At 32.9% G+C, this 24,655-nt stretch overlaps 2 protein-coding genes and 1 pseudogene across 2 annotated transcripts; 2 read left to right on the forward strand and 1 right to left on the reverse strand.

Moving 5' to 3' along the window:
• The first annotated feature begins 2,350 nt into the window (after positions 1-2,350).
• On the forward strand, positions 2,351-4,225 carry LOC111394788 (annotated as a pseudogene).
• A 7,216-nt stretch (positions 4,226-11,441) lies between these two features.
• LOC111394291 (zinc finger BED domain-containing protein RICESLEEPER 2-like) lies at positions 11,442-12,834 on the reverse strand. The gene is made up of 4 exons (XM_023020044.1): positions 12,489-12,834; positions 11,703-12,410; positions 11,561-11,628; positions 11,442-11,474 (listed from the first exon to the last, which is right to left on the reverse strand). Exons 1-4 carry the CDS (start codon positions 12,832-12,834, stop codon positions 11,442-11,444), a joined length of 1,155 nt encoding a protein of 384 aa, XP_022875812.1.
• A 4,039-nt stretch (positions 12,835-16,873) lies between these two features.
• LOC111394789 (metallothiol transferase FosB-like) lies at positions 16,874-19,298 on the forward strand. Its single transcript, XM_023020771.1, has 3 exons — positions 16,874-17,201; positions 18,499-18,833; positions 19,042-19,298. Exons 1-3 carry the CDS (start codon positions 16,993-16,995, stop codon positions 19,122-19,124), a joined length of 627 nt encoding a protein of 208 aa, XP_022876539.1. The 5' UTR covers positions 16,874-16,992; the 3' UTR covers positions 19,125-19,298.
• Positions 19,299-24,655: the final 5,357 nt, after the last annotated feature.

The following is a 24,655-nucleotide window of genomic DNA, read 5'->3' on the forward strand; positions in this document are numbered from 1 at the left end:
ACATCTATCAACGAGATGAATAGATGTATACTCTTAACATTTTCCATAAAAAAATGAAGTGCGTGTAGATGAAAAATTATTCTATACAGATGTTTCGAGCTGGAAAGGGTGTTATAAACTTTGAATCCTGGTAGGAAAGTATCAAACAATATCGTTTTCTTGAAAGAAAATCAACGGGCACTAAACTTTGAAAATCCCTCAGCTACAACACAACAATAAGTTCAAATGTACCCAAATTAAAATTTAAAAAAAAAATGCCTAGAATACAATTTACTTTAGTAGATTAAAATTATGTAAATCATCATAATTAACTTTTTCAACTATGTTTAATATAATTATTGTCTTTAGGGCATAATGATTCTTTAAATGTTGGCTTTGGGACACTTCGATGGCAAGTCTAAGTAACTGGCAGACTATTTAAACAAATTTCTTGTCATTAATCTTGTCATACATGCATGGTATTGGACATGACATGACGGTGTAACATTAAGCCCTTGTTTGAGCCCCGTTTTTGGTGAAAGAATGCATTTTAAATAATATATTGATGGATAATGTATAGTTAAAAATTAAGAAAAAATTTTGAGTTTACATGTAATATTTTTTTATTGAAAAATATATGGTTGAAAATAAATTTTTAGAAAAATGGGGCTCAAACAAGGGCTCAGTTTCTTGTTTTTCTCTTTCTTAATACGGTACCATAGACTATACAATCATCCTGTGAAGCATGTCGCATGAGAGTCCTTGTGACACTTGCACTAAACATACTTGTAAAAATCTTAGTGAATTCTCGAATTCAAGCACATACATTGTTGGACTCCAAATCTAGATGGGATTTAACGTGCAAACAGATCTTGTCCTCACTCTCCTATGTATGCATATTACTAAAGAAGTTAGAAATAGAAAGTAAAATATATTGAGTGTGGAAGCGTTACAAATGAAAAAGAAAAGTGGGAGTCTAGATTCATATTTGTAGAGTGAGACCAAGTGCGAGCATTTATATACAAAGAAAAGGAACATGGGCTCTCTAGATGTTTCTGACGTGACCTCATCCTGAAGGCTTATTGGTCAAACTCAACAATGAGACAACGTCACATCCTAATTTTCATAGGTTTGCTACCCCCACATGCTGTCCAAGATGGTAGAAAAGGGATTTGATATGCTACTTTTGCAAAGATGACATATCAATCACCTCTTAGGTGGATCAAAGTGTCAAACTACAGTTGGCATAAGGCATTAAGTTTCAAACCCTAACCGCCTTGGACTCCATAGGCTCATCCAATGTGGCTAAAGGTTGGGGATCACCTCGGATATGAGAAGTGACAAGTCTATAATGAGTTACATTGCATTTTAGGTTATTGTCAACGAGGCATTGGATTGTGCTTTCAACACTTTGGAAATAAAGGTGTTAGAGGTGATAGTAGATGGCCTCATTGCCTCGAAAATAGGTGCTTCCAAGGCATTTTGCTTTACTAAGTACCAGATGATGTATCACACTATAATAGATAGTGTAATTAGTTTTGTAATCGACCATTATTTTTCATCACCTGTATAAATATATACAGTAAAATTTTGAAAATGAATGTTCAATAAATTAATAATCTCACTTGAATAATAAAATTCTTTGATCCCGAGTTGGACAAATATATTAAATTAATAATCACACCAAATGCATAAGATAATAATTTTTTTAGATCCTTTAAGGTCCAATGAATATATAAGATAATAATTGCTTAAATTCATAAAAGTTCATACTAATACAAATTAACAAAGTTTTAATTTGACAATATTTTTTTTAATTGGCATCTTTTTCAAAATATACATCTAAAATCTTACACTTTTTCTTTGCACCCAAACTAAACATAACTTCATTCCTAACTTTTCGCAATGGACATACTGCATTTAGTATTTTTATTTTATTTTATACAAAGTAATTATTTAAGGTTACGATTGCTTTAAATGCCTCTTTTGAAATAGTTGGTAAAACACAACTATCATCTGAATCATGATCATCATCGATAAGTACCCCTTGAATATAAAATACACTATAAATTAATAAATACTAATTTATTGATAAATTAACAAATTGTTCATTTATTGATAAACTAATAACCACTTTAAAATAATAATTTTTCTCGATCCTACAACATTATTATTTTATAGAGGTGTAAAACACATATTTTTGCACGTTTATCAATTCTATTCCATCCGCGTCCCTGGATAAGAATGAATACATTTTCACGTGTATGCCAATTGCCACGTAGGATTCAGATGGCATACTTGATACTCTCCTCTCCCTCTCTCTTGTCATTCTGCTTATATAAATGTGTGCGCGCTTATTAGCATTATGCAATGCAACACATTTAATATATTAGGACAAAAAGAGGGAGTTTTAGAGAGAGAGAGAGATGGGAAGAGAGATTGTGAAGGGAGATATACATGAGATGTTGTTGAGTGAGTCGTGTTCTAACGATGCAAATAAATTGCCATTCTTGTCACTGAATCATGTATCTTTTGTCTGCAAATCCATCATGAAGTCCGTGCAGTTTTATGAGCAAGTTCTTGGATTCGTCCTCGTTAAGAGACCCTCTTCTTTTGAATTTGAATGAGCTTGGTACGTATACTCATCTCAATCCCTCTCTGTGTGTCTGTGATCAGGTTGCATTTGGGTGAAGAAGAGATGAAAAATATGCACCATTTTGTCAAATTAGCACATTATGCATATTACTTTACAAATTCTCCAAGATTTTAAACATACTTAAATTAAGTATTTCTTAAACTTAAGCACTTGAATAGTTGAATTAATTAGTTATTACTTTGTTCCTACTGGTTCTTAACAACAACTAGCTATAAGATTGACAATGAAAGACAGTGAGGTGTAATTAACTTTTATTTTATTTTATTTTTTTATTTTTGGATAATATAACTTGAGGAACAATTGATCTCCCATTAATAAACCAATTGTTTTGTTTTTGACATATAATCACTTGACATATGATTGGGCACGAATTTCTATGATCTACTCCATCCGTTCCATTTATATGGACTGACTTTCCTTATTTTTTTGTCTCAATTATATAGTCATATTTTTTATTAAAAATGTTTTGTTTTGTTCATTTACTAATGTGTCCCTATTTAATTTGCCTAATTATAACAAATTTTTCCCATTTAATTTTGAAATTGTACAAATATATAAAGGAAGACTAGGAAAGTTTTTGACAAAAATTAATTTACATATAACATCGAATAAGAATTCTTAATTCATGTGAAAAATAAAATCAGCCTCTTTTTAAATGGAAAGGATTAAGTATTAAATTAGAGAGGAGGTAGACAGAAGACAAGGATTAAAATGTCATTACAAAAATCTCTCCGTCCAACCACCCACACACCAAATAATTGATGTGGTTCGGTTTCAATTGCAAAAAACTGTAAAATTAATTATCCCACATGACATGTTTGAAATGGAGTACTATTTGCTGTCATCTTTGTTTGGTGGGAATTTGATTAAAAATCCAAATTGAATGTAATTTGTAGGTTGTTCAACCATGGAATAGGAATCCATTTGCTTGAAGCTGCAGAAAATGTTCTAAACAAGAAAGAGAAAATAAATCCAAAAGACAACCATATTTCATTCCAATGCTCAGATATGGAACTCATAATTCAGAAATTGGAAGAAATGAAGATCGAATATGTGACAGCATTGGTTAAAGAAGGAGGCATATCAGTGGATCAATTGTTCTTCCATGATCCAGATGGTTATATGATTGAAATTTGCAACTGCCAAAATCTACCAGTTCTTCCTCTTTCTTCCTGCCCTCTTAAGAACCTACCAAACCCTAATGATAATCTCACAACATCATCTCTCTATGGTGAGTTATATTCGATTCTATAATTAATTTCTTTGAATTTATTGCATTATTTTAATGTGGCAGTAGAGTAGATAAAATCTAGAACTTGTTAGCCTATGCATATTAATTAATTTTAATTTGTTTATAAATAACAGGGAACAAGATGCTGTGCAATAGAGAAGTAGAAGCTCTGATGCTGGAGAATTTGGCAGCGGAAATGATGGACATTTCAATTTGACTACATTTTTTACAAGAATATTGTATAATATATGTATGGAGAGGAGAAAGAATTTTAATTTTTATGTAAATTATATATGGATTAGCTGGCATATTTGATGTTAGCCTTTCAGGGTCCTGAAGAGACTTATTTTTCTATTTAATTGTTGTGTAAATTTATTATTTTGAGAAAACAATACTCTGTAGATTTAACTTTACAATTAGTCCTAATCAACTTATAACCACATCACATGTATTTCAGTTTGTAGCAATCGTCAGGCCCACAAGGTTGATCACCCAAACAAGGACCTTAGTTCTATCAAAATAAAAGTTGGAGGATATAATGCTACGTCTTAAATGTTGGTAATCAAAGTGATAAACATGTGAAAGCTTATGGGGCTATACTGCTATATTTCCTTCTTTCTTTTTTTTTCCTCTTTTCTTTAAAGAAATAAGAGAATCAAAACTACGCTATTTTGGTAGACTGCATGTGAGTAGGACTCAACTTCTTCCCTCAATGGAAGAAATCAGTTAGTATCATATTATATGGAGAAGCAATCTATTATAAGTATCATTGCTTGACAGTTCATAGTGCATCAATTTTAATTTCCATAACACATCATACACTACCAATGAACGAATATGTCACGTCACTATTGCTTAACATAAACTAAACGAATGTACTTGATAAATCATTTCTCAGATTACTTGTATACACTGTGATCCTTCAACCATTTTTTCATTGGAAAACAACGCGTTTTGGCTCTTTCAATGCGCAAAAAGATAAAGGAAAATTCACATGTTTCACAAGGCGATTAGTTTTTTCCTCTCAAACCAAGTAATATGGCTTCAAGTTGAGATTATTTGAAGAACAATGAAATTGTTGATTGTTGAGTTTTTCATTCTTCAATGGCTCTTCATTCAAATCATAATACATCAAACGCTGATCTATTCAAGTCACAATGTTTAGAATGCCGGGTAGATCCGTCAACCCACCAAATTCAAATTCGAAGGTGCCAAGATTTGAGAGGACAATGAATTGGAACAAATAACAAATGAGTAATGCTATGTAGTTTCACTGAATTTGCAACTACAATTAAGGTGGCGCTAGATAATATACTAAATAAAAGGTGGAATTAAATGAACCCCAGTGAAATTAAATAGCATTACTCATAATAAATGGATTTGGTGTAACAATTCGTGGCCAAAACCGTGATTGGATATTAATGTACCGACCAACTACAAAGAATTGCCATGCATATATATTTCCATTGATTATTACAACTACCTACTGTCCTCCAACATTTATTGTTGCTTTGAGTACTAGAAATTTCTTCAGACTCTAAAGATAATCAGTATTTCTACGTCGAAAAGATATTTAAGATGAATACGTTATGATTGTTCTGAACTTTTATATCATATTTAATACGTTATACTGAATATGATTAAACCCTCCATATTTATGTTTCTCAAATATCAATATAGATTAAAGAAGTCAATTAATTGCCAAAAACAACTTGAATATATAAACACTACATTATACAAAACAATTTTTCAGCCATCATGGACCTTCAAGGAGAGAAACCCCGTCTTAAATGTCAATGTACCTTTCGTCATTTGCATGGTAGTACGTGAAATAGTATTTCTTTTCTAATTTTCTTGATTTAGTTTGAACTAACATTGTTTTAGTCAATTTTTGATCAAATGTCAAGTTTATATTATAATATTTGAAAATAAGAGCATGTTAGTTCACTAAGACATCAATTTTAAATTGCTAACTAAAATGGTATATTTGTGCATTAAATAATTCGACATAGTTGTCATCCTAATGGGAAACAAAAGATGAGAACAAAGTTGTTTCTCATTGGAGAGAAAAGACAAGAACACAGCTCTTGATATAGTTTTTTTGTTTTTCCTCAAGCGCTGTCCTTTTTTTTTTTCATTTTTCTCCATCTTCTGTTTTATAGTAAGATACTAGTATAATCAATCTTGTAATTAACATATATTTTACAATGCATTAACATATTTATTAAGCAAAATTGAACGAGATTCGATAAGATAAATAGGTTGCATGAAATAATGTATATTGTCATGTCTTTAATGGTATGATTTTTTAAATATTTATTGAAAAGCTTTCAGATTGAATAAGATGACAAATATAACTATGTTGCAAATGATTGCCTTTCTTTTTAATTTATATTACTCCAATGTTGGATCAAATCAATCCTTAAAATTATGCAGTTCGATCCAACTAACACCTAGGGGGGATGAATATGTGTTTGTACAGAAGTTAAACAAACTAATTAATAATTGCAACAAGTCACAGATATTAATTAGTCCAGTCCTATGTTGAATTGTCACAGTATAATAAATTGCTGAAAAATAAATAACACGGGATATTTATTGACGGAGAAAACCCCTTGTGAGATTAAAAGTTTCCAGGCCCAACAGTATGAATCCACTATAAACAAATCAATTTACAGTACTACCAGACTCGATCAATACAAGTACTTTCTGACCTCCTGACGGTAATTCCCAAAGCCTTCCTTCCATGCTCTTATACCAACTCCTAACTTTCTGATTTCGTCTATCTCCTGTGAATTCTTGAAAACTCTTTGTTCTCCTGCAATTGGAACTCCGGTCACCTTTTGTAATTTTCAACCTTTAATGGATACTCTAAAAGTATGGATTTTTTGTGTTTGATTTATGGGTTTTGAGGTTTTTCAATTGAAACACTCAAGGATGAATGGATTGAAAGATGTGGAAATAGTATATGTGTTTTTCTCACAATGCTCAATTCGAGGTTTTTTTTGAAGCGGCGCAAGTATTTATATAATGGATTTTTTGGTGGTATGGTATGGTTAAAATTCTCGAAAATCGCAAATTAGGGTTTTTAGTATATACTATCACTTGAGCGAAACCTAGCAAAAAGCGAGGGACAATGTTTCGTTTCACTCAATCCTAGCGACAAGATACTGAAGACCATTCTGTTTTCGTTGCTCAAGCAATGTGTCTTAGCAAGAGGTAAGTGAAATTGCGGCGACACTTCTTTCCTTATTCCAAGCTTGAATCCTAAGCTAACTAACACATATATACAAAATTGCACCTAACTCCTTGACTTTTACACATTTTCAATTTAGTCGTTTTTGTTCACAGAATCGTCAATTACATTAAAATCTAACAAACTCCCCATTTGAAATTCTGTGCCAAACATTTATTACATCAAAAATAACTAACAAGATCTACCCAAAACAATTGACTCTGGCTTCTCCTTTACCAAACCTGTTTCCCGAAATCACAACTCACATACCTAGTGTAAAAGCAAGTGAAACCGTAACATAAGTAAAAGCAGATAAAGACAGTTATCAATAAATGCAAAATCATATCAGTTATTAATATAAACCAAAGCACAAAAAAGAACAAACATCAATATTGCAAAACATCAAAACTTAATCCAGCAATATATCTCAGAAAAATGTCAATCTAAAATCCTTTTTTCTTTGTATGAAAATATGGCATGCACTTCAACATGTATGTCATCCCAAACTACACTCGATCACAAACACGACGCACTCAACGAATAGAATCGCTACCCCACACACAGATCAAGTTCAAACAGCGTAAGTTGTATATGTGATGTATACGTGAAAAGTGCCATTAATTCCAAGTAAACAAGTCTCCAAACCTTAATTTTGTGAGAAGGGACAAGCTAAGATCATTGTAGAATGAGTGTATTCCTTTCTCAATGAAAGTTAAATCTGGCACTACTAGGACCTGTGGATATTGATAGACACTGTTTATGTTTATTGCGAGTTTGGGCTAGTGACTCCAAATCAGTTGACCATAGGGCCCAAGTTATAAGAAACCCCTCAAGCTTAATTGCTCGAGTAAAATAGGCTCCGAGGACAAGTATAAAATAAATTATGATTAGAACCATTTCTCAATTTTTGTTAGGGAAAAACACACAACATGAGATCACACTAGTCATAAATCAATTCAAAGTTAAGGACACCTCATCAATAGAGTACGGACATCACATATCTCACAAATGCAGTCAAGACTCACTTACAGGTCATAGTGTGTGTTGTGCAGATAATATATCTGGAGAAGCATATACCACAAACTCCACATAAACTTAAATCAAGTGATGGAAATACAGAACTATTCATATATTGAATGCATATCTAATTACAAAATGTAATTTCAAGGAAAACAAACACGATGTTGTACTTTTTTTTTCAATATTGAAATGCATTAGTGACAAACATAGGCAAAGAAAAAATGTGTATGCATAGAATGAAGTGAATGCTAGAATGGATGAATATAATATGCTATAAATACATGCTTCTAAGTACGTGATCAAGAAGGTACAAAGACGCCAACAGCTTTCCTAAGCGATTCAAATCTCAATCCATCTAAAGGTTTGGTAAATAGGTTGCTAGTTGGTTTTTAGTAAAGATGGGTTTAAGGGACACTACTGTAGTCTTTACAAGCTCTTGAATGAAGTGACGTCTAATGCCAATGTGTTTGGTTCGAGAGTATTGAATAGGATTTTTGGAAATATTGATAGCATTTGTGTTGTCACAACACAGTCATAGTTCCCTAACTAATCCCATAATCACTCAACATTTACTTCATCGAAAGCAACTGAATGCAACAACTACCTTCAGCTATATATTCGGCCTTGACAACAGATAACGAGATCGAGTTTTGCTTTTTACTCAGCCAAGCTGCAAGAGTACTACCAATATAGAAACAACCTCCCGAAATGCTCTTTCTATCATCAATATTTCCAGCCCAATCAGTATTGGAATAGCCGGCAAGATCCAGATTAGAGTTCCCAGAGTACAAGATTTCATGATCCAAGGTGTCATTTACATAACTAATGATGTGCCTAACTGTACTTAAATAGGATCTATTAAGATCGGCTTGAATCCTTGCACGTACTCGAACACTAAATGCTATGTCTGGCCTGCTAGCAATAAGATAGAGTAAACTACCTATCATACTCCTGTACAGTGTGGGATCTACACTTCCGCCTGTAGGATCATGACCTAACTTAACACTCATATTATGGGTGTCCTAGTGTTTTTCTTACTGTCTATCCCAAATCTCTTGACAAGATCTTTAGCATACTTTGATTGAGAGATGAAAAACCCATCATCTATTTGCTTCACTTTGAGACCAAGAAAATAATAGAGTTCCCGAACTGCACCACCTCTAGAGAAACTACATTCCATGAGGTATGCCGTAATCTATCATACCAAATTCTAGGAGCTTGTTTCAGACCATGCAAAGCTTTATTAAGTTTAGAAACTTAGGATCGATAAATCCTTTGACATAAGCTTTTTCCTGAAGTATTTCATTCAAGAAAGCACTCTTGACATCAATTTGATAAAGCTTGAAAACTAGGGTACAGGCAACGGCAAGGAGAATTCGAATGGATTTAAGACGTGCAACCGGAGTAAATGTCTTATCAAAGTCAATGCCTTCAACCTGAGTGTATCCTTGGGCAACTAACGTAGCCTTATTCCTAGTTATGGTACCTTGGTCGTCGGTTTTATTCTTAAATGGCCACTTGGTACCTATCACATTACAAATTTCAAGCTTAAAGACTAAATATCATACGTTATTTCTCACAAACTGATTTAGCTCGTCATGCAATACATTTACCCAACATTCATCTTTAAGGGTTTCCTAAAATTTCTTAGGCTCAATCCGTGAAACATAGCTAGTGTAAGTCAGATTGTTTAGAACCCTCTTGTGTAGTCTTATTCCTTCTTCTAGATCTCCAATAATATTGTCCTTATGATGATTAGACTTGACTTTAGATGATGGTTCCCAGAAGATTTAGATTTGTCACTAGGTGGTAGCTCCTTATCAGGTGTCTAACCTTTTATGAGAGCGCGGGGCCTATGAGTTGGTTGTTCTTTATATTCAGTAATCATAACCAGATCAATACTTAAATTATCCAACTCATCCCAATTTCTCACACCCTTCCTCGCACTAATATCATATCAATCACAACATTTATTGACTCCATAACAACTCGAGTGCGCATATTGTATACACGATAAGCTCTATTGTTCCTAGAGTATCCTAGAAAGATTCTCTCATCACTATTTGAATCAAACTTGGCTCTGTTTTCTCTATCCCTTATAATGTAGCACTTGTTGTCAAATACACGAAAGTATTTGATAGTAGGCTTTTTACCCTTCAAAATCTCATAAGGGGTCTATCAGTTTTAGATCTAAGGTATACTCTGTTAACTATGTGACATGTAGTGCTAATGGCTTCTTTCTAGAAATGCAGTGCTAGCCCCTTGCTGTGAAGTATGGCTCTAGCCATTTATTGAAATACTCGATTTTTCCTCTCCATTATCCTATTTTGTTGTAGAGTGATTGGCGAAGAGAACTCATGCTGAATTCCCTCCCCCATACAGAAGTTATCAAGGTTGAAGTTTTCAAACTCCTTTCCATTATCACTTCAAACTTTAGATACGGTGAAACTTTATTCATTACTAAACCTCTTACACAAGGATTTAACCAGACTAGATGTTTCAGATTTTTCTCTTAACAATTCAATTCATGTGTACCTAGAGAAATCATCTACCACAACCAAGATATAGCACTTACCTCCTAGACTCTTAGTCCTAATGGTCTCATTAAGTCCATATGGAGTAGTTCCAGATGCCTATTTGTCAATATTTTAAAGTTTTGTTTATGATGTATCCTAAGTTGTCTACCTTGTTGACATGGTCCACATACAACATTATCAATTGGTTCAAGTTTGGGTAGACCATCAACACGTTTCTTTTTGGCCAATTTTAACAAACTCTTATAGTTCAGATGACCGAGTCTTTGATGCCAAAGCTTAGTCACATTAATCTTAGCATTATTATACACATAATTGGAATTCATAAGAACTCCATAGCAATTGTCAGAAGTTCTGACTCCTTCAAGGACATCACCTGAAGGGTCATAAACAGTACACATTTTCTGGATAGAGATGGCAACGGTTTGGTTCGAGGTCAGTTCGTCCAAAACCATCACCGAACCATCAATTTTTTTGTCATACCATAACCGCACCATAACAACGAAAGTCGGTTAGGTTCGGTTTCGGTTCGTATCTCGTTTCGGCTCAGTTCGGGTCGTTAATAATCACGAAAATAAATTATTTTTAATTGGTCCATCCGTCGAATTAAAATGAAAACAAAAACATGATACAAAGTTAATGTAGCGAACAACAATACATCCCAAATGAAAATGCAAAAAAAATCCCAATTCTCAAACACAAAATCCAAATTTAACAAACAATATTCAATAACTCAAAAAGCTTCAACTTCAATTCATATTCAATCTTCATTCTTCTCCACAACTCTTACTGGCATCCGTCAAAACTCAAAGTTGATTCCTATATAGTATATAAGAAATGTAAGTAGAGTAATAAATCAATAATCCATAATGTTTTTAACTAAATATTTAAACAAAAAAATGTACCTCTTCGTCAACATCCTCGTCATCAAACTTTGCACAAGCTCCGAAATATGATGAAGGACCAGAATTTTCTACACACAAAAGAGGAAAAAATTAGCAATAAAAGAAAGTGCATAAATAACAAACATAAAACAATACATCCTACCATGAATATCAGACCAAAGCCAATCTCGAGCACACATTAAAGCTTCTAAAGTCTTCGGGTGAAGCCTATTTCTATGTGGGCTCACAAATCTACCACTTGTACTAAATGCTGACTCGGATGCAACAGTAGATACTGGAATGGCTAATAAATCTCTTGCAACCTTCTGTAAAGTCGGATATTTTATTGAATTTGCTTTCCACCATGTCAATAGATCAAAATCGTCCACCCTAGGCAATACTGGCTCATCTAGAAAAACATCGAACTCTATTTTTACATGATCAGCAGTAACAGAAAGGCTAACAAATGTATCAAAACCAGCCATGCGAGAATGTTTTCCACTGGTAGTAGACGACTCTGATTGTGAAGATGATGGAAACAAAGATGTATTTTCTGTCGAACGATGTGGTCTCTCGTACTCTTTGAGCAACTTATGACCAAATGCTCTAACCTTTTCAACCTCTTCCTGAGCTTCATCTCCAAAAATCAAAGGAAAATAGTATTCAACTAGTTTCATCTTGTATCTAGGATCCAATATAGTTGCAACAGCTAGAATTTCATGCATGTCACTCCAATATTTATCAAACTTTTCCTTCATGCTTGACACCATCCATTTGACTTCATCGCAAGATGATGTGCTCCAATCACGGATTGCCAACTTTATGTCACAAATATTGGGAAAGTACAAATTGGCAGTAGGATATTTTGTTCCTGAAAATAATTCAGTCGCTTCATAAAATATCTCCAACTTATCACAAATCTCTGTAGCCAATTCCTAATCACTCTCACTCGGTACACTTCTGTAATGAGGCTCTCTTTGCCTTAGTCGAGGAAAAAGTTCTTTGTAAAGCAAAGCAGTATGAATCATTAGATACGTAGAGTTCCATCGAGTCTTGCAATCTAATAATAACTTTTTTCCACAAGGGATTTTCATTTGTCGTGCAACTGCCTCAAAAGTTTCAACTCTTTTTGGTGTTGCTGACCAATATGAAACACTATTGCGAATTCTCTCAACACTTGGGCTAATGACATCCAAACCGTCCTTTACTATCAGGTTCAATATGTGTGCACAACACCGCAAGTGGAAAAATTCACCATTCAACAATAAAGAACCAAGAGAAAGCTTATCTAACATAATGTTAATAATAGCGTCATTCGTGGTGCAATTATCAACAGTCAATGTAGACAATTTCTGATCAATATTCCAATCAAATAGACAATCCATTAACACAGTAGACAGTGACTCAGCAGTGTGGGGACAAGGGACATATATAAATCTGTATGGATATGAAAAAAAGTTCGTAAGATAACTTAAAATTTCAGAAAATACGATAGTAGCTTAAAGTCTATTTTATAAAACTATTGTACCTCAAAATTCGGCTCTGAAGCCTCCAAGAATCATCTATGTAATGTGCAGTCATAAGTGAATCTGAGTTAGACGATTATGTGGATAGATGCTACGAACAATTGAAGAATGCCCCTAAAAAGGTTCAATATTCAGACGAATTATTCAGGTGCCTTTACTGCCCAGGAAAGAAGAAGCTGGTCTATCCTTTTAAGAACCTTTTTCAACATGCCTCCGATGTTGGCAGTCGCTCAATGAACAGAGACATCAAAGACAAGGGGAAGCATTTAGGACTTGTGAGGTACTTGAAAAAGGATATTGGTGGGGAAGATATGATGTTAGAATTTGCTGGACTAGCTATTGAGCTGCCCAGAGACAGTGCTGTAAATGATTTGTTTGCATGGCCTTGGATGGGAATTCTGGCCAATGTTGATGTCGAGTGCAGGGATGGGGTTTATCTAACCGAATTGCATCCCAGTCAACATTATCAATAATTCTTTCATGTCCTCAATTTATATTAACTACTTAGAAAACAAAGCCTAACTTCTTTCAATCATTTCATCAAACACTTTCTTTGCAAAACCCATTTTGCCTAATGTCCCATAATACTAATGCAGTGAATTAAATCCATACTTCAACATGGGCGTGCACTTCAGTTCCTTCAAATATAGAAAAACTCAAATACAGCGAAAGCAGAAGAAGATAATTTGGTATTTCATTTACCTCAAATAGTGGTAGGACTGTCGGAGGCAGGAGCAGTGAAGCTCGTGGCTGTGTGCGTTTTTGTTGTAGGGTGAACCGGTGATGTCGTGAAGTTAACTGTCTGGACTCTGGGGGCGATGAGGCATCAGGCGTGGAGCTATGGTTGCCGGCTGCGTGAGTGTGGTCTGTGTTTGATTTCACTGATTTGTGAAGTAAGGGTAAGGAGTAGGGTTTACACAATTACACTCTCATATACCCGAAGGTCCCGAACCTGATTCTATAATTTCTTATGGGTTATGGTAACTGGGCTGTGGGGAGTTGGGCTGGACGACTGGTATAGTGAATGTATTGGGTAGAATTATATTTTGGGCTGGATAAAAATAGTGGAAAGTCCAATAATTATTATTATTATTTTTTTTTTTACGGGTAATCGGTTCGATTTCGGGGCAAGGGTGTAAATACCATACCCGCCCCGCCCCATAGCGGTTCAGCAATATCAAATACCATACCCGCTCCATTGCACCATCGGTTCGGTTTTTTTCGCCCCATTCGGTTCGGTTAACCACGGTTTTCGATTTTGACAGTTTGAATTGCCATCCCTATTTCTGGACAAAACTTACCTCGTAATCAGCATCATAAATTTGGCTTATGCTCAACAAATGAGACTTTTAACATTTCACATAAAGCACATTGGATATAACAGGCAATCCAAATATGTGGACGATACCTTTACCAAGGATGGGTACAGTAACTTCCTCTCCAAAGGTAACCATAACGCCATTGCACTCATCAAGATTAGAGAACAGGGCCTTGTTTCCATATATACGTCTAAAACAAGCACTATCAAGATACCACATGGAGTTATTTTGAGTCTTGAATGCAACATGGGCAACAAGCAATTTAGTTTCACATTACTCCTAACGAGATCACTTTTCTTAACCCAAACCTTTCTAGAAGTTGAGGTATTCCTGGTCAATTTAGTTAGCATCTCTGTTAAGTGACTAACCTAATTCTATATGAAGTTAACCTGGTTAGGAATATCTCGACCTCTACCTTTATTCTCAATTTTATGACACCTAGGCCTAATATGTCCTAGAACACCAAAGCTAGGTTAAGGTAGGAACAAACCTAGGTTCAAAACTACGTTATTGTTGATAATGATTTTTATGCTTGGCAGTCCTACATGTTTTCGAGGTCCTCTGTCCTAAGACACCTTTGTCCTTGGGTTCAGGATTAGCAGTGTTATTAGTTCTGTTGGAGGCAAGGACGAATGTGATCTTGGATGTACTAGTTATCACTCTTAACATATCATAGACCTTGCCTATCTCTAGTGGGCTTATTTATCCCTAACAGGTGATCGAGTTTCTTAGTCCCGCTCAAGAGTGTTTGATCTTTTAAGGCCACTTGTTAGAGTTTTCACCTTATCTCCTAACTTCTCATTGACATATCTCAACTCACTCAGGTTTTTGGATGAATCCTAAAGATCACTTGATATTCTCTCTTTCTCTCTCTAGTTCATCTACCTTCTTCAACAGGGTTTTATTGACCTTCTTAATCTTAAGACTCTCCTTAAACAACAATTGATAAGCCTCATGAATATAAATCTCATTCTCAAAGTCTTCCTCAGAATTCTTACTTCGTTCCTCTTCCTTACACTTCTCTTTTCTGATTCACACTTAACACTAGATACAAAGGCCATATAGTTTCTTTCATCCTCACTGCTAGACGTCTGACCCTGTTCACTAGAATTTGTTTCATCATCGATTAGTGACGCTACCAATGTCTTACCCTTTCCTTTCTTCAAGTTCTTCTTATATCTATGACATTCATTATAGTGACCAAACCCCTTTTTTATTTTCTCTTTCCCATCATGATAGTCAATTAATAAGAATCGAGAAGATAGGTAGCTATTTTTTGCCATAATTACCAAGTGGGTTCGCATTATATGTCAAAAAATGGACCTTGACAGTGTTGTCTTTTTATAAACACAAAAATATATCTGACGGTTATAAAAATGGTTGATCATTATTTCCAAAAAAAATAGATAAATAAATAAAATAGTCTCAAAGAGAAAGTAGTTAGAGATCCCCCTCTTTATATATAAAGCTTCTTTGTCATGATTTAATCTTCCAAAACTTAAATGAAAGTTTTAAAATATATTCAACATAAGTTGGATGCATAATCAGTGACTGGCCAACAATCTTTCATATTTTTTCATTACATTTTATTGTTGGAATTCTTCAATACTCTCGAAAAATGAAAACTAAATTATTGGAGTGTAAGTTAGAACGACTATGAAGCAGATGAATAGATATTATGGTCAAACAAGAAATAAACCGGAGAAAGAAATTAAAAAATTCCAGAAAAAACATTTCTTGATTAAATAATCAGCAATATAAAATAAATGAAGTTTTAGTTAAGAAATGTTGGCTTATGGCAACAAGTTAGTGGGAAATTCTATAATTTTCCTTTTGTAAACTTTACTGCGAATTCTGCACGTTGTTGACCTAGCTAGGCCAAGGAGAAAAGACATTTAAAACAGATAGATTGATTATGGATGCAAGAAACCCACCATTATTGGTATAGATAGCTTTGAGTTTGTGGACGTCCACTTTCACACCTTCCTCTTTTATTATTATTATTATTATTATTATTATTATTATTATTATTATTATTATTATAATAATAATAATAATAAGACTTTCGAAAGTTGTCTTAATGAAAGTTGCCAAAAACTAGCTATTTTCATATCATCTCCAACTTTCTTCATTTTTTTTTACTCAAGTATTTGCAGTAAATACCTTTTGGTTCAGCAATATTTAAGGCCACCCGATCTATTATGTTCGTATTTCTTTCTTCAATTTATTTCTTGTTAGTCATGTCTTTCATATGAAACCATAATATCTATGCATTTGAGTTTTCTGGCACGTCTGGGATAAAAATTCAAACATATATTTTAATGTTACGCATTGATCAATTCCATTGCCGTCGGTGGATAAGAATGAATATGTAAGTTGAATTTATCACGTTTCTAACAATTTTCAAATTGGATTGAGATGGCATGCATCATTCTCTCTCCCTCTCCCTCTCCCTCTCCCTCTCTCTCTCTCTCTCTCTCTCTCTCTCTATTCTTTATATATGTGTTTGTTTGCTTATATATCAGCATTATAACTACGGAGTTGTACATACATATTTATTACATTATAACGATAATAGGGAGTTTTAGAGAGCAAAAGTAAGAGAGAGATGGTAACAGAGATTGTGAATGTAGAAGTGGAAGGGATGTTGAGTGAGTCAATAGCATATTCTAATGAAGCAAATAAATTGCCATTCTTGTCACTAAACCATGTCTCTTTTGTCTGCAAATCCGTCAAAAAATCTGTGCAGTTTTATGAGCAAGTTCTTGGATTCGCCCTAATCAAGAGGCCCTCTTCTTTTGACTTTGATGGAGCTTGGTATGTATCTTCATCTCTCTCTGCGTGTGTTTGCATAGGGGTAAAGTAGAAATGAAAAATATGAAGCATTTTGACAAATTAGACACGTTAGTTTTGCATATTACTTTCCAAAATCTCCAATATTTTGAACATACTTAAACACCCACAATTTATACTCAAGCACTAGCATTAGTTATTTCGACTGTTCCTACTGGTTTTAAACAAGATTGACAATTAAAGAAAGTGGGGGAAGTTGCAGATGTTACTTCACTGCTATAGAATTAATTTACATGGAAGTTTGATTTCTCTCTTTTTAACTAGAGGAATTATTTTGCTTTCTAAACTATAGACATAAATTGAAATGCCCAGAAATAAACCTGTAAGCGATCAAACCCAAAAATCAAAAATAGTGTAGAAAAGTAAAGCTTGCAAATATTAAAATATGAACACACGGACTTGTTTCGGTCGAAGTCCCAGACGTTCGATGACCATTTCTAACAACTAATTCCCTGTTGAGTATCCATTATAATGGATAACGATCTTTTTGCACTAAGAATGGCCAAAACGGCAACCAAGTATACAATCAATTCCAAAATACCAAAAATCAAGTCACAGAGAGGACTTATCTTTGAAGAATCAGCATATCGATACCATTTTCACTCAAAAATACTAGAATCAGAAAGAGGATAGAAGATTTCAAATCTCGAGTGAGATTTTCAAGATCAAAAGAAAACCCCAATTCCAAAGAAAATAATCCAGAAGCCAATCAGAAGGTCAGGAGGAAGTAAGGTTTCACAATCCAGTTAAATGCATCCACCAGTAAAAACGTGTTTCACAAAACAAGACTTTAGGCCAATTTTGGGAGCGCACACCACACGTGCACTGAACTTAACAAAAATCAATAAACCTCTCGATCTGGATGAATTTTTCTACCGTTTATCTAATTTAAGGAGACATGAAGACTATTGTCATTATAAAAACTATTTCCATCCAACCAATCCCAGAGGCAAATTAATGTAGTACAGTCTCATTTGCAAGAAATTTACAATAAGTCAAGTGGACAAGTTTTGGTACACATATCTCGTACAATAATATATTGGACGAGTACTATTTAGCCAACTCCTAACATGTATGAGAGTATCATGTCGTGTCTTCTCTAGTCCAGTGCACTAAACATATATTTTTCAAGTCTTAGCACATAATTCCTCTACTTCTTTAATATACTCTAAATTAATATGTGATTCTACCTTTTCTTATTCATGATCATCTTTGTTGGGTGGGAATTTGATTACTAATCCAAATTGAATTGAATTTGTAGGTTGTTCAACCATGGAATGGGAATCCATTTGCTTGAAGCTGCAGAAAATGTCCCAAACAAAAAAGAGAAAATAAATCCAAAAGACAACCACATTTCATTCCAATGCTCAGATATGGAACTCATAACCCAAAAATTACAAGAAATGAAAATAGAATATGTAACAGCAATTGTCAAGGAAGGAGGCATAACAGTGGATCAATTGTTCTTCCATGATCCAGATGGTTATATGATTGAAATTTGCAATTGCCAAAATCTACCAGTTCTTCCACTTTCTTCCTGCCCTCTTAAGAAGCTACAAAACCCTAATGATAATCTCACATTATCATCTCTCTACGGTGAGTTTTTAATTCATTGAGTGTAAACCGAGACCATTTTATAGTAATTAGGGTTTTTGTTGCAGAAAAGTTTCATGGTATTTATTTACTTTACGGTAAACATTACTAGATGACCGGCTATATAGATAAAAATTATGAGTTCAAGTTTTGTTATCATCAACTTAAAAATGTGATTATTAATTAATTAATGTGTTATTACAAATCACAGGGAAGAAGATGCAGTGCAATAGAGAAGTAGAAGCTCTGATGTTGGAGAATTTGGCAGTGGAAATGTTGGACATTTCAATTTGACTGCATTTCTCACCGTATGAGTCAAAAGAATGTAAAATATATGTATGGAAAAGAGAAAGCACTTTTATCTATAGTTAATTATAAATGTTAGCATATTGCAGCTCTTCCTTTCTAGTCTTCTGATTAATAGTAAAATATCAATCGATACTGATTGGTTTTGGCTTCAGAGTTCAATGGTCGCATATATGTGGAGAGAGACTTATTGTTCTAATTATGTTGTCATACAAATTCAATATTTTGCGAAAACGAGCTCCATATAGAAAATGGGCTCGGGTTTTTCGGGTCGAATTATCATCTCTAATTAAAGCACTGTTGAAAAAATATTAACTGAGTACAAACATTATAGCCCCAAGTTTTGCTCATGCGAATAAACTCTGCATATTAAGTGGGGGAGATAGAAGTACTTTGTCACATTTATAACATTTTGACACAACATGAGCAATGAACACTTTTTTTTTTCAACCGTGCTAGGCTTAACAGGTCCTTACCAGGCCACACACACACATGGGGTCGACATAAAATTTTTTTTTTAAAGCATGTGGGGCCCCTATACAGTGAGGAACCCTATAAAACACTTGTGAGCCATTGCCCTGTACATTGGACATTATTCTTTTTTTTTTTTTTTTTTTTTTTTTTTTTTGAAGAAATAAGAGAATCAAAACTACACTATTTTGGTAGACTACGTGTGAATAGGAACTAACTTCTTCTCTTTTCTATTTATAGATGGCTGAATGGAATAAATCACATATTATCATACTATATACATCAATTCAACGAATTAATTTTAATTTCTAGGACACATCATATATTTACTACCAATAAATTAATATATCACGTCATTATTGCTTAACGTAAACTAAACAAATATACTTAATAAATCATTTCTCATATTACTTGTATACATTGAGATCCTCCAACCATTTTTTGTATTAGAAAACAACGCGTTTTGGATCTTTGAATGTGCAAACAAAAAAAACGTAAAAGCCATGTTTCACAATGCAATTAGTTTTTCCTTTCAAACCAAGTAATATTGCTTCAAGTCAAGATTTAAGAAGAATGAAATTGTTGATGGTTGACTTTGTCATTCTTCAATGGGGCTGTCTTATATGCAAAACATAGTAGAACTATTTATTCAAATCATAATACATCGAACCTGATCTATTCGAGTCACGATATTTCAATGTTGAGTAGATCTGTCCACTCACTTATTGTCCTTGTTTGTGTCCCATTTTTTTATCAAAAAATGATTTTTTAAATAGCGTATTGATGGGAAATGTGTGATTAAAAAATAAGAAAAAAATTGGATTTACGTATAATATTATTTTATTAAAAAATGTGTAATTAAAATTGTGTTAAAACACTATTCAACAATTCATTCTTTTCAAAAAATGGGACACAAACAATATGGCTCAAAGTTGAAAGTGCCAAGATTTGAGAGGACAATGAATTGAAACAAATAACAAATGGGTTCGGTGTAGTAATCCATGGCCAAAACCATGATTGGATAATAGATAATATTAATGTCCCTATCTAATGTCCCTACCAAGTACGAAGAATTGCCGTGCATATTTCCATTGATTAGTACAACTACCTATTGTCCTCTAACATTTATTGTTGCTTTGAGTGCAACTACTTTCTTCAAACTTTATAGCTAATTAATAATTTCTATGTCGAAATGATAGGGCCTGTTTGGGCTCGATTTTTTCACCCAAAAAATTGATTTTTTGACTGTTATTTCACTATTTTAACTGTTGTATTTGACTTCTTCTCTCATAAGTGGACCCCACTTTTCTCCTAACGGTCAAAAAATCAATTCTCAAAATCATTCCCAAACAGGCTCATAATTAGGATGAATATTTGGCTTTGTTTGTGCCCCATTCTTCCACATTCTATCACACTATTTTCTTACAATACTCATTTTCAATAACACATTTTTCATTAAAATAATATTATACGTAAATAAAAAAATCTTCTTTTTTAACAACGCATTTCAACATCAATCACTATTCCATAATACATTATTCACAAATAATAGGACACAAACATGCACTTTTATGGTTGTTCTATACTTTTAAACCATAGTTGATACATTGTACTCAATATGATTAAACCCATCATATTTATCCTTCCCAAATATCAATATACATAAAAGATGCCAAAACAACCTTATTTATAAACACTATATTATACCAACCAATTTTTCCATTCAAATGTCAATGCACATTTTGTCATTCACATGGTAGTGAGTAAAATAATATTTCTTTTCCAATTTTCTTGATTTAGTTTGAACTAACATTGTTTTAGTCAAATTTTGATCAAATGTCGAGTTTATATTAAATTATTTAAAAATAAGAACATGTTAATTCACTAAGATGTAAATTTTAAATTGCTAATTAAAATAATATTTTCGTGCATTTAAAAATTTGACGTAGTTGTTGTCCTAATAGGAAACAAAACACAAGAACAAAGTTGGTGTTCCTAATTGAGAAGAAAAGACGAACCTAGTTCTTGATTTTATTTTCTTTTTCCTAGATTGCTGACATTTTTCATTTTTCTTCACCTCCTTTCATCATAAGAGTCTACTATAATCAACCTCGTGATTAACATAAATTTTTACAATGCATTAACATATTTAGCCCTTATTTAAGCCCCATTTTTTCCATCAAAATTCAATTTTGAATGATGATTTGATCACATTTGAACAACACATTTTTCAATAAAATAATATTACACGGAAATTCAAAAATTTTCCTTATTTTTTTAACCACATATTATCTATTGTAATACTACTGCAAAAATGCATTTTTTGAATAAATAAAAATAAAAAAGGCTCAAACAACCCATTAATATGCTAAATTGAACCGGACTAAACATGTAAGTTACTAAAAACAATGTATATTGTCATGCATTTAATAGTATTACTTTTTCTTTTCTTTTCCTTTTTTTTTTCTTTTTTTTTTCTTTTGAAAAGCTTCCGTGACTCAATCATAACTATGTCGTAAATTATTGCCTTTCTTTTTAATTTATATTACTTCAATGTCAGATCAAATCAATCTTATTTTTCAATAAAATAATATTATACGCAAACTCAAAACTTTTCCTTAATTTTTAATCATCTATTTCTCATCAATATACTATTCAAAAATTTATTTATTTATTTATTTTGACAAAAATGGGGCTCAAAAGATTAAACACACTACTTTATAATTCCTTAAAGATATACTTAAAATAATACGACTAAACATATACCACTTAATCCTATGTTTGATTTAATTAAAAATCAATTTTTTAGTGAATTGATAAAAATTGTGAATCCAATAAAATATTTAATTAAAATTAATTATTAATTTTGACTAAAATTATCAATTTTTTAACTAAATAAAATAGAGACTATATTTTTAACTCCCTTTTTTATCTTCTCTCTCAACATGATAGTCAATTAATAAGAATCGAGAAGTTAGGTAGCTCTTTTCTATCGTATCCAAGTGGGTTCGCATTATCCTCGAGTTTGGTAAGAATTAAAATTCAGATTTTAATTTAAATCAAAATCAACAATTAATTTTACTTACATATCTTATGAGATCTATTATAACCACATATTTCATTAGCTTTTATCAAAATCCACTAAAAAACTGATTTTAATCCTCACAAAATATGGAATATGTGTCAAAATAGGGAATATAATCCTCTTATATATATATCAGGCTCAAAGAGAAAGTAGTTAGAGATCCCCTCTTCATATCTAATGTTTCTTTGTCATGATTTAATCTTCCAAAACTTAAATGAAAGTTTTAAATTACATACAACATAAGTTGATGCATAATCAGTGGCTGGCCAACAATCTTTTATATTTTTTCGTAACATTTTATTGTTGGTATTTTTCAGTACTCTTGGAAAAGCATTTTTGTAACGCTCATAAGTAAAGGGTTCTATAATAAGTTGCAGATCTTACATATTATGAGGATAAAATGTTTATTAAACAATTTAAGAAAAATTTAAATTTTGCCAAACATGCACTTAGGACGACGACTATGAGGCGGATGCATATATATTACGGTTTCAAATAAAAGACGTAACAAAAAAGAAATAAACTGGAGAAAGAAAATCAACATAATAGATCAGTTGGCCTTAAATATTGCTTAACGAAAAGGTATTTACTCCAAATAGTTGAATTAAAAATACTCAAGAAAGTAATTGGATTGATGATATGAAAAGGGAAGTGTTATGTGTCCACAAATCGTTACATTTCACATGAAGGAGGGTCCATATACGATAAAATATTCGTGGACCCGTCTCCTTGTAAGGGGGTGTAATCTATTTTGTACACCAAAAAGTGTACACGTAGAATAATCCATCTGAAAATGGCTGGTTTTTGGCAACTATCATTATAGGGCAATGTACGAAAGTGAAAATAAATAATAAATAAATAAAGAGGGTGTGAAGTGGCCATCCACAAACTCAAAGCTATCTATACCAATAAGAATAAAGACACTTAACCAGGTTTAGAAATAGAGAAGAAGGAGACACACTAATTTAACAGCAAATTATTGATGTTTTTTGTTTTCATTTTTCAAACTGTCCAATAACGCGTCTACACTTGACTCGCCTATTTTTAAACCCGTATGTGTAGCATGATTTACCAATAATGGTGGGTTTCTTGCATATACAATCAATCTATCTGTTTTAAATGCTTTTCTCCTTGACCTAGCTAGGTTAACCACGTGCAGAACTAGCAGAAAAGTTTAACAAAGGAGAACTACGGAAAATTTCCAACTAACTTGTTGGCAACAAGCCAACATTTCTTAATTAAAACTTCATTTATTTTATATTGTTGATTATTTAATCAAGAAATGTTTTTTTTGCCCCCTGGCATGTGTGGGATCAAAAAGGAAAACTATAAAAAAAAATGTTAATCATAAAAATTCGTAGAATTAATTGCGGATCCAAAACAACAATCATCAGTTTTTATTGTCATAAGGGAACATGAATATGTTGGCTTTAATTTGGAACATTTAGAGCATGTCACATGACCACTAGACTATTTTAAACTTTGACTAAAAATAATAAGCGATAAATTTTATTCTATTATATACCTTTTCATTAATTTTGTCCAATACATTATTTATTAACATTAGACTCAATAATGTAACCACAAAATTCAATTTCTTCTTCTTCTTCTTTTTTCTGTTTTATTAAAATCATCTACATACCAAATGTCGAGTGAGTCTGCAATATTATCCCGTATATATTTGATTACTTCTAAACGAGTAGTACATTCCTCGTGAAATTTGAACAAAACATGCTTGTAAATTTTAATGTAATCCCAGAATATTCAAACACATAGTTTAATGTTTTGCTCGTTGATCAATTCTATTGCCATCGGTGGATAAGAATAAAGGATCATGTATGTTGAATTTATCACGTTTATAACAATTTTCTCGTAGGATTGAGATGGCAAGCTTCATCGTTCATACTACTCTCTCTCTCTCTCTCTCTCTCTCTCTCTCTCTCTCTCTCTCTCTCTCTCTCTC

The sequence above is a fragment of the Olea europaea genome, chromosome 5 (assembly GCF_002742605.1).
Source record: "Olea europaea var. sylvestris chromosome 5, O_europaea_v1, whole genome shotgun sequence".
NCBI lineage: Eukaryota > Viridiplantae > Streptophyta > Magnoliopsida > Lamiales > Oleaceae > Olea > Olea europaea.